Consider the following 11,257-nt stretch of genomic DNA (forward strand, 5'->3'; position numbering starts at 1 on the left):
TCACCTTGCCGACAAAGTTCCGTATAGTAAAAGCTATAGTTTTCCCAGTAGTGATGTATGGAAGTGAGAGCTGGACCATAAAGAAGGCTGATTGCCGAAGAAGTGATACTTTTGAATTATGGTGCTGGAGGAGACTCTTGAGAGTCCCATGGACTGCAAGAAGATCAAACCTCTCCATTCTTAAGGAAATCAGCCCTGAGTGCTCACTGGAAGGACAGGTCCTGAAGCTGAGGCTCCAATACTTTGGCCACCTCATGAGAAGAGAAGACTCCCTGGAAAAGACCCTAATGTTGGGAAAGATGGAGGGCACAAGGAGAAGGGGACGACAGAGAACGAGATGGTGGGACAGTGTTGTTGAAGTTACAAACATGAGTCTGACTGAACTGTGGGAGGCAGTGGAAGACAGGAGTGCCTGGCGTGCTCTGGTCCAGGGGGTCACGAAGAGTCGGACACAACTAAACAACTAAACAACAACAAGGGTCAAGAACTCCCTTTAAGAAATGACTCTGTATTCCGAGTGGGCTCTCCATGCCCTCACCACCGCAAAAAGACTGATACTGATGAATTGGAAAAATAAAAATGCGTCTCCCTTCTACGATTGGATTGAAGACTTATACAAACTCACAACATATGAACAATTTGCATGTAAACGCAGACTTGCCATGGAAAAATTCAATGAAATTTAGAATCCATTCTTACAAATACTGTAATAGGTCACAATCTGGTGAAGTACAATAACAACCTTGTAAAGTATACAGTTTTGGGTTTTCCCCTTCCCCGCTTTATTTTCCCTTCTACACGGGTTGTGTTTCTCTTTTTCTTTCTCTTTTATTTACGTCTCACAATGTTTAGTGCACATATTATTATGTACTTTTTGAACTTTCAATTAAATAAAAAGAGAGAACTGTATTCGACTTAGTCTAGTTGTATTTTTTTGTAGCGTCTTTTTTTGTTTTGTTTTTTAGATTAGGCTTTTATATCTTATAGTATTATGAAGAACTTTTTAAAAATTCTTATATTTCACCCCTCCCCAAAAAAGAAATAGACAGCTTCACCGATCCCTACTTCTCAAAGAGTTGATGTGTATTTTAACCCAATTTCTAAGCTTTTACAAAGCATTTTTATATGCAGATCATTTTTAAAAATTATTAAAAGCCACATAGAGGCAACGCTCCACCTTTTTACAGGTCCTGTAGTTTATCGTTAGCTTTCTTGATGAGCAAAATGTCAGAAAGTGCTATTTTTCTCTCACTTGTGCTATGCAGTTTCACTTGCTTAATTTCTGCATGCTAAAGACACAAGTACAGGGCTAGCAAAGAAACCCATTGCCTCCGTAATTGCTGACTTTTCATATAATGCAGTGGTGGCCAAACTTGGCCCTCCAGCTGTTTTGGGACTACAATTCCCATCATCCCTGACCACTGGCCCTGTTAGCTAGGGATGATGGGAGTTGTAGTCCCAAAACAGCTGGAGGGCCAAGTTTGGCCACCACCAATATAATGCAAGACAGTCTAGAAAATCATTGTGAGAGCATACAAATCCACCCTATCCTGGAAAAAATGTTGCTTTTTTTGCATGAGGAAAAGACAGTCTGTACTTGAGGACAGAACGTGAACAACTAAGAGAAGCCCTGGAAGGTTTGACAGGCAGCCTATATGAGTCTGCACACTGGCCGTGAAGTAGTTAAGAGGGGAAAATTGCGTTTTGAGAACCATTTGAGAACAAGTAGTGAATGGGATAAGTGTGGAAGGGAGTCTCTAAAGTTCTTCTTGTCTTTCAGGAATACAAGCGCAAGTTAGCCAGAGTCTCTCAGGTACGGAAAGAACTCAAGTCACGGATCCAGACCCTTCCTGACCTTTCACGACTCCCCAATGTCACAGGAAGTCAGGTGCATCTTCCATTTGCAGGAGATGTCTATAATGACGATTGACATTCAGATGTTCCCCTGGAATGAGGAATTGGGCAGATGGATTGATATTATTTTTGTATATTTGTTGAGAGTAGCACTTCAGTGTTTTAATTTATAAGAAATGTCAAATGTTGCTTTGTTTACTATGTTACTGAAACTGTGGTGAAGCAGGTACTATCTAAGAGGCAGAATCTCTGTGTTATTATGTTTAAAAGAAAGAGTGATTATTACAATTTAACTTTTGTACTCGCTTTGATTAGATCCAGGAGAACCTTGTTTCTATTTTGCTTTTTCTTATGTGATCTTTATTGGATATAGGTCTAATAATTTAAACTAATCATATAAGACTCTGCACATAGTAAGTGAAGAAATGCAAAAATAGGTCTTTTGACTCCTGCAATTTGGGTTGAAATGTGACAGTAATTTTTTTTCTTCTCCAAAATGTCATTGTCTTAATGTCCTTTTAAAAACTTTTGAATACAAATTATATTAAAAACAGATGTTGAATGACCAAAAATGACCGTAGTTAAGTGAATTAGAATGCTAAATGATTTAGAATTTTAATAGTAATCACTCCTCCTCTCTGAAGGTTGATTTTTTTATATATAGTCAGCAACCATATGTTTGCATTGTCATATTTTCTACATAAATCCAAATAGAAAAACCTCATCTTAGAGGACAAACAGGCCAGTGAGTGTAATCCTCATCTAGAAGGAATTGGAATGGTTATATAGGGCTGAATCTATACTTTTTTACAATTAACTGTGCTTAGCGGTTAAAAAAAATGTTTAGAAGTTCAATCCTATAGCTGTCTACTCAGAAGTAAATCCCACTGTATTCAGTGGCTTAATCTAGATTAAGTGTGCAAATGATTGCAGCACAAGAACATAATTCTGTAGTGTGCTTTATTCATTAGCTGGAGCTCTGAGCATCTTTTCTCTAATGGGGAACTCATCTCATGAAGTCAGCTTGGAAGGTTACTGCCATGTTAATTGCAGAAAAGCTCCAACAAATCACTCCCAAGCCTGGAGTGTTGACATGGGGAAAGTTTATTCCTGACTACTCAGGGTGAGGAAGTTCACACTGATATATGGCCACTGCCTTTCAGCATATTTACCTATTTGCTTGCACATACAGCTCTCCATTTTGTCTACGGGCAGTGGAGTCTAAAAATGGGGTGGTTCTTACCATCTGGGGCCAGTGAGCACATTTGCTGCAGATGCTAGTCACAAAATTGCAGTGCATGGTTTAGGAAATTGGTTGTGGGCAGGAAAAAGACATCTACTATTTGTTTCATTCTTGTTCAATGATGCTCTCAAAAACTACTTTAATACATTAAGGATGTTTTCCAGTTAATTTGACCCGCCTTAAAAAGGTAAAGTGACCCCTGACCATTAGGTCCAGTTGTGACCAACTCTGGGGTTGCGGTGCTCATCTCGCTTTACTGGCCGAGGGAGCCGGTGTACAGCTTCCGGGTCATGTGGCCAGCAGGACTAAGCTGCTTCTGGCAAACCAGAGCAGTGCACGGAAACGCCGTTTACCTTCCCGCTGGAGCGGTACCTATTTATCTACTTGCACTTTGACGTGCTTTTGAACTGCAAGGTTGGCAGGAGCAGGGACCGAGCAACGGGAGCTCACCCCATCGCGGGGATTCGAACCGCCGACCTTCTGATCAGCAAGTCCTAGGGTCTGTGGTTTAACCCACAGCACCACCCGCGTCCCTATTTGACCTGCCTTACACCACCAAATTAGGTCAAAGTTGCAAAACTTAAAGCCCCAAATTGGACATTATGTATATTTGGCAATTTCTTTTACACATTTAATGTACTTTTCCACTGTCACTTATTTGTTACCAGCGGTCAGCATGGCTGATCATATTCTAGGGTCATTGACAAACTGAAAAGGCTACCTCATTTATTCACCCTGGGTGGTGAATTCATCCCACCCCTCAAAGACATAGATTTTATGTTGCAATGTCAGATACAGAAGTGATTAGCAGGTATGAGCACTCGTTTCTATGACTATATTACAATTTAAATATAGGAAGTGGCCTTAAGTGACACCACCCTGCTACCTGGCAAACATTTAACTCTTAATCGTCACCTCTAAAATTGGAACAGTGAAGTTATTCACATTTCCACCACTGAAAAAATGTTGAATGCTAATGGCAGATAAAACAAATTATTTCACAGGAAAAATGCTATTTTGAATATAGCTACTTAAATATGTGAAAATATAATACCTCTTTCTGGGAAACTCAAAACAGTTTAATGCAGCTTGCTGCTGCTGCTTCTGTCTTATTGTAGCAGTTTTGGATTATATTTAAAAAGCATTTCATTGTCAGTTTTTAATGCTAAACTGAGGTGCATCCACTTCTGTTACCTATATCATTTGCTGTTTGCAAAGTTTGATCCAGCAGAGGTAAGCACATCTAAGACCGATTCATTTGAACGGAAAAGGAATTATATGCTTAAATTTCAGGCAGAAAAATTAGTGGGGAATAAAATTGCTCAACTTTTGCATCTTGCTGTAATATTTATGGAAGATAACTGCAAACTATAAGGGGCAAAAACACTTTGCTTGTATTTTGAACAGCTTGTGCCTGATAGTTTGAAGTTTTATTGTATTATCATAGTCCTAAAATACTGACAGACACATGTCAGAATGCAGCAAGATTAAAGGTGGTTGGTAATCTCAATTCATGTTTCACATTTAAAAAATGAGGGGAAGGAGAGGGATTTCATGGAGTTGAAAATTCTCTATGCTGTTAGGACTTTTCATGGTTCAGACACACTGTAATATTTCTGCTTTTTCTAATCCATTCCATTCCAGACATCAGGAGGTTATAATATCCAGATTTAACAAAGCATATAATTATAATTTCTTTTTCTCCAAAGAACACAGGAAAATTCCACTCATACCATGCAGAATTGCATAAGTTTAAAATATAAACCTCAATTTGTTTTGCATCTGCTTTTTTGCATGCAATGTTTAGTCACAGATTAGTGTTACGTATATGAGCCTTTGGCTAATGCACTCCCACCCCTTAATTGGAATAAGCCAATTTGTGACTAGTAATGATGTCTGCTGGTTTCACTAAACCATAGCAAACCGCAGTGCTGTTTTTCTAGAACTTCTGCCTTGTTCTTTTAGAATAGCAATAGTGTCCACCTGAGAGGCGCCGGAGCTGAGCTCCTGTGAGCTCCGGTTGAAGAAAAGCCCTGGTAGACAGTAAACCACAGTTCCATGTTTGAACATAACAAAAAGATACATTTGAAAATGGAAGTGAAAGCTACCAATTTTCCGTTCCCTCCGTGAGCATTGCTTTGATGAGGGGAGAGCAATGAGTCTGAGGCTTTTGCACTTAATTCTAACATACAGTGGTACCTCTGGTTACGTACTTAATTCGTTCCGGAGGTCCGTATTTAACCTGAAACTGTTCTTAACCTGAAGCACCACTTTAACTAATGGGGCCTCTTGCTGCCGCCGCGCCGCCGGAGCACAGTTTCTGTTCTCATCCTGAATCAAAGTTCTTAACCTGAAGCACTATTTCTGGGTTAGCGGAGTCTGTAACCTGAAGCGTATGTAACCCGAGGTACCACTGTATAGTTTAGTGTTATGCCACTGAGCCTTGCTGAAACACTTAGTTGTAGAATTCATTTTTCTGCATGTAAATATTTTTGTTGCAAATACGTGCACCCTTCTTTTACCAAAATATAGAAATTAATAAGTTCTTTGGAAATTTTTACTCTACTCTTGACAGGTAGCTTTCAGGCAAATGTTTACATTTCAGCTTAGTTTTGCCAACTTGAACCTTGTTTTATTAGGAGCCATTGATCCTAGTCACATGCCATGGAAGTACATAAAAAACAGCTCACTGTGAATAAATATTGTGCTTATGTATGCTTCTGAATTACTCCCCACTCTTAGGAGCACCAAAACACTAACCCTAGTTTACTTACTATGACATGTGTACTCAAGACATGTGTGCTCATAGGTTTGTTTCTTCTAAACAAAAAACGACAAGTAAGCCAAGAACAAGCCTTGAGGTCCAGGTTTCAGTAATTTGCTGCCTTACCAAAATTTGAGTTGTTGAAAACACATCCTCAACATTGAATATTTAGGCCAAACATTCATTACACTGAGCACACACCCAGAATTAGAAATAAATCATGTTTATATTTGCAACCCCTTACTACAGTGGTACCTCGGGTTACATACACTTCAGGTTACATTCACTTCAGGTTACAGACTCCGCTAACCCAGAAATAGTGCTTCAGGTTAAGAACTTTGCTTCAGGGTGAGAACAGAAATCGTGCTCCGGCGGCAGCAGGAGGCCCCATTAGCTAAAGTGGTGCTTCAGGTTAAGAACAGTTTCAGATTAAGTACGGACCTCCGGAACGAATTAAGTACTTAACCCGAGGTACCACTGTACTGTGTCCAATATAATTTACTTAAAATGAACAGGAATCACCACTAAATCAAATACTGCTGGTACTGGCATTTCCACTTTTAAAACTTGGTTAATATTTTCATTATACAGTGGTACTTCAGGTTAAGTACTTAATTCATTCCAGAGGTCTGTTCTTAACCTGAAACTGTTCTTAACCTGAAGCACCACTTTAGCTACTGGGGCCTCCTGCTGCTGCCGCACCACCGGAGCACAATTTCTGTTCTCATCCTGAAGCAAAGTTCTTAACCTGAAGCACTATTTCTGGGTTAGCGGAGTCTGTAAACTGAAGCGTATGTAACCTGAGGTACCACTGTATTACAACTTCACACACCTTACTATTTTCCTTTGTGTGTTGTGGGGAACTCATTTATAAATAAGCACTGGCTGAAACAAATTTTCCCACCTATTTGGAAGTCAGTAATTACAAATGGAACCCTGCAACTAAATGTTACCATGTTGGAAGTTCAGGCTTTCAGCTACTTGATTCCACCTTATTCCATCCACCAGCCCCTCCTACTGCCTTCAACAGTCAGTACAGAGCATGGTAAGTCCTTTCCCCACCCCATTATTTAAGGGATTTTTGAGATAGAGTGGACCCACTTGTGCCTGGTCCCACCTACACTGAATTCTTTCATTTTCATTGATCTCTCTGCAGAGCGCTCTCTTCCACCCCTGGGCACATTTAAGAGACCTGTCCAGACAACAGCACACCATTTATCTACGTTTCTCTGTCTTCCATTAAAAACTTCCCTGAACTAAGCCTTCAGATGGTTTGTAAAAGTCAAATAGTAGTTAGTATCTGTTTGACATTTGATGGGAAGGTGTTCCACAGGGTGGGCGCCACTACCAAGAAGGCCCTCTACCTGGGTCCCTGTAGCTTCACATCTCGCAATGAGGGAACCACCAGAAGGCCTTCGGCAGTGGACCTCAGTGTCCGGGCTGAACAATGGGGGTGGAGACTCTTTCAGGTATATAGGCCAAGGCCATTTAGGGTTTTAAAGGTCAGCACCAACACTTTGAATTGTGCTCAGAAACTTATTGGGAGCTAGTGTAGATTCTTTAGGACTGGTGTTATATGGTCCTGGTGACTGCCATCAGTCACCAGTCTAGCTGCTGTATTCTTGATTAGTTGTAGTTTCCAAGTCACCTTCAAAGGTAGCCCCACATACAGTGCATTGCAGTAGTCCAAGAGGGAGATAACCAGAGCATGTACTACCCTGGCAAGACAATGCACAAGCAGGTAGGGTTTCAGCCTGCGTACCAGATGGAGCTGGTAGACAATCGTTCTGGATGCAGAACTAATCTGTGCCTCCATGGACAGCTGTGAGTCAAAAATGACCCCCAAGCTGCGCCCCTGGTCCTTTAGGGCAGGCATGGCTAAACTTGGCCCTCCAGCTGTTTTGGGACTACAACTCCCATCATCCCTAGATAACAGGACCAGTGGTCAGGGATGATGGGAATTGTAGTCCCAAAACAGCTGGAGGGCCAAGTTTGGCCATTCCTGCTTTAGGGGCACAGTTACCCCATTCAGGACCAGGGAGTCCCCCACACCTTCCTGCCCCCTGTCTCTCAGAAACAATACTTCTAACTTGATGGAACCATTCCATTCTATTCCTCCTCCCGCCTCTTTGCCAGGGTTTTATTTTATCCTTTCTCAATATTCTGTGTCATGGTTATTACAGGACTGTTTGCAGGGTCTCTCTCCTCCCCTAAGTTTCTTTTCCTGCAATTCCCACTTGTGTGTACCTCAGGATTACTGTGAATCTGCTGGAACATCTCTCCTGTTGCATTGGTGGTAAGCACAAGAAGACACTCAATGTTTCTTCTTAATGTATAGGTGCTTATATGATGCTTCCTCAGTTTTATATTTGAAAACTTAATACTTGTTCTAACGCATGTAACATGGTTGCATTAGTTTGTGTTTAGGCCTCTTGGTTCCTAAAATTAGGATCACAAGTTACTCCTACAAAGTCGAATTCACCCTTATATTTGGAGCAAACGTGCTTTAAACAAGGACTAAGGCTTTCATCCTTCAGTCACTGATTCCCAGTGGAGAATAAATTACACACATGCTGAAGACCATCTTTTACAGTTGGCGACTGACAAGTGTAGTTCATGACACTGGCCCGCTATACCACTCAATCGAGTCAATCCAAATATGTGTAATCGTAATCCACTACCAATTATCTGAGCTGTTTAAACCGTCACAATAAGTCTGTCTTGGCTATCTTACTAGTTGCAAGTCTAGATCTTTGGACGAGATCTAAAGAGCTGTTTAAACTCATGCAGCGGATTTGCAGTAGCCCAGTTAGTTTGATTTCCCCACTTTGAGTAGCTGATCCCTATGCTGAACGAATAAATCTGCTTCCAAGACTTCCCTCAGTTTCAAAAACAGTTTGCTGTGTGGTGGTGGAAGGGGAGTTAGTGCTCTGCAAGAAAGAAAAGTCTAAAGGTATTTTTGGCTCACCGAACTGGTTTCACAGTTCTTTGAAGCCTAGCCTGTCTTCATCTTTTGTTCATTATGAACATTATAGTGGACATGTGTTTATGTGAATATTACGAACTATTAGCACTTTTAACTTGTGTGCAACAATTCAGCTGTTATATGTTAAGCATAATTCGTTATTGAACATTGTTGACTGAATTTGTAAATTCCATCTACTAAGAGCACATGTTTTCATATTGAAAATAAAGATTAAACACGCTATTTGTACTGTTTCATTCTGTGCTACAGTCAGTCCATGTGATTTCAAGCCCCACCCCCAACATACACTTAAGAGTTTTAAACCCAGACCGTTAATATATTTTGGGTTACTTATTATACTTTTTAAATAAAGTATACGGTGGGTTAACATTTTCAGAATGGTAGGGGGGAAAATATTATGAAAAGGAGGTGGCTTAAAAAGTTTTGCATCTCAAAGAATGCCATGCCCGCCAACTTGAAGGAAATGAATTTGCCAAACTCCTCCCCTGGAAGAAGAGGAGTTGGCCTGCTGGGCAACTTCACCCAATGGGTAGCGGTGGTGACAGGCTATTTAAGCTTGCTCTGCTCCACAATCTTCCTTTATTCGGCCCCCACTCTTTTGCAGTACAGTGGTGCCTCGCAAGACGAAATTAATTCGTTCTGCGAGTTTTTTCGCCTTGCGAATTTTTCATCTTGCGAAGCACAGATTCCCTGGGTATTAACGCTTTTAAGAAAAAGGAAACAAACTTGCAAGACATTTTCGTCTTGCGAAGCAAGCCCATAGGGAAATTCGTCTTGCGAAGCAACTCAGAAAACGAAAAACTTTCTTCTTGCGAGTTTTTTGTCTTATGAGGCATTCGTCTTGCGAGGTACCACTGTATGTGCGTACAGGCTAGTCACCTGTTTTCCAGAGTCTGAGTAGGATTTTTTGAGGAAACCCTAATTGTCTGGGGTCTTCCTTTTTTTTCACCTACTCCATACTGCTGGGTGATGTTTTTTGGAGAGGTGTTCCTTCAATTTGGCTAATTGGCATGTGGGCTGAACAGGTGAGAAGATGTCAGAAATAATGGAACACTTACCTGAAGCAGTGTTGGGTTGTGGGCATCCCTTAGTCACTGTTGTCAGGCATGGCCTGTGGGTTCAATCTGGGGGTGCCCTTTGACCTGACAGACACAATGGGGCCATGGTAACCGGACAGACACATGGTGTGCCTGTTGGACTTTCATACCCAAGGTCCACACAGCAGAGAGGGAGGATCTTGGGAAACCTTGCTGTGTGTATCCAGAATGCAGCTGTTAACCTGCTCAGGTGATGGGGGTAGAAATTACCTTCATCCACTAATGAACACTTGCCTGGACCTAAGTTGATTTGGTTACATTGGTTGAATCCAACTACTGTATTTTTTGCTCTATAAGACTCACTTTTTCCCTCCTAAAAAGTAAGGGGAAATGTGTGTGCATCTTATGGAGCAAATGCAGGCTGCGCAGCTATCCCAGAAGCCAGAACAGCAAGAGGGTTCGCTGCTCAGCGATCCCTCTTGTTGTTCTGGCTTCTGAGATTCAGAATATTTTTTTTCTTGTTTTCCTCCTCCAAAAACTAGGTGCATCTTATGGTTTGGTGCGTCTTATAGAGCGAAAAATGTGGTAGTTGATTGGTTTTGCAGATCCTCAAGTTGTAATATTTAAGAAATATAACCTATTTGTCCACATTTGGTTGTCCTGACCGCCCTCCTTGTGTTCTGGCAAATGCCCTGTTTCGTACATTTAGTCAGGAGAGAGGCGCTGAAATAAAAAGCAGAGGAGTCCCAGACTCTCCATGGCTTTCACCAAAAGCCACATGTTTACAAGTGAGCAATTATGTGATTATTTGGTTTGCATCTATTTACCCACCAGTGTTCTTTTCCTTTGTTTGATATTTTTTCGGACAGACTATTGATAAGGTAAAGGTAAAGGGACCCCTGGCCGTTAAGTCCAGTTGTGGATGACTCTGGGGTTGCGGCGCTCATCTCGCTTTATTGGCCGAGGGAGCCGGTGTACAGCTTCCGGGTCATGTGGCAGCCGCTTGACTAAGCCGCTTCTGGCAAACCAGAGCAGCGCACAGAAACGCCGTTTACCTTCCCGCTGGAGTGGTACCTATTTATCTACTTGCACTTTGATGTGCTTTTGAACTGCTAGGTTGGCAGGAGCAGGGACCGAGGAACGGGAGCTCACCCCGTCGCGGGGATTCAAACCACCGACCTGATCAGCAAGCCCTAGGCTCTGTGGTTTAACTCACAGTGCCACCCGCATCCCTTCCAGACTGTTGATACTGTCCTTTAATTAGACACACTTATGGTACACCAATTCTTTAATGATAGTCAAAGTGACAAGAAGTGGGGGGGGGGGTTTGTGTGTGTGTGTGTAGCTTCAGGGCTAAGCAACCTTTTCAAATG

At 41.6% G+C, this 11,257-nt stretch overlaps 1 protein-coding gene across 1 annotated transcript in view; it reads left to right on the forward strand.

Annotated features, from left to right (window-relative positions):
* The window catches only part of RPRD1A (regulation of nuclear pre-mRNA domain containing 1A), a 38,077-nt gene extending 32,265 nt beyond the window's left edge, over nt 1-5,812 (forward strand). Inside the window, exon 7 of the mRNA XM_081884370.1 lies at nt 1,781-5,812. Coding sequence (XP_081740496.1) covers nt 1,781-1,930 — 150 coding nt within the window. The 3' untranslated portion in view covers nt 1,931-5,812. The remainder of the gene's footprint in view (nt 1-1,780) is intronic.
* The last annotated feature ends 5,445 nt before the right edge of the window (nt 5,813-11,257 follow it).

Source organism: Podarcis melisellensis, assembly GCF_964234715.1.
Source record: "Podarcis melisellensis genome assembly, chromosome: 13".
Classification (NCBI taxonomy): domain Eukaryota; kingdom Metazoa; phylum Chordata; class Lepidosauria; order Squamata; family Lacertidae; genus Podarcis; species Podarcis melisellensis.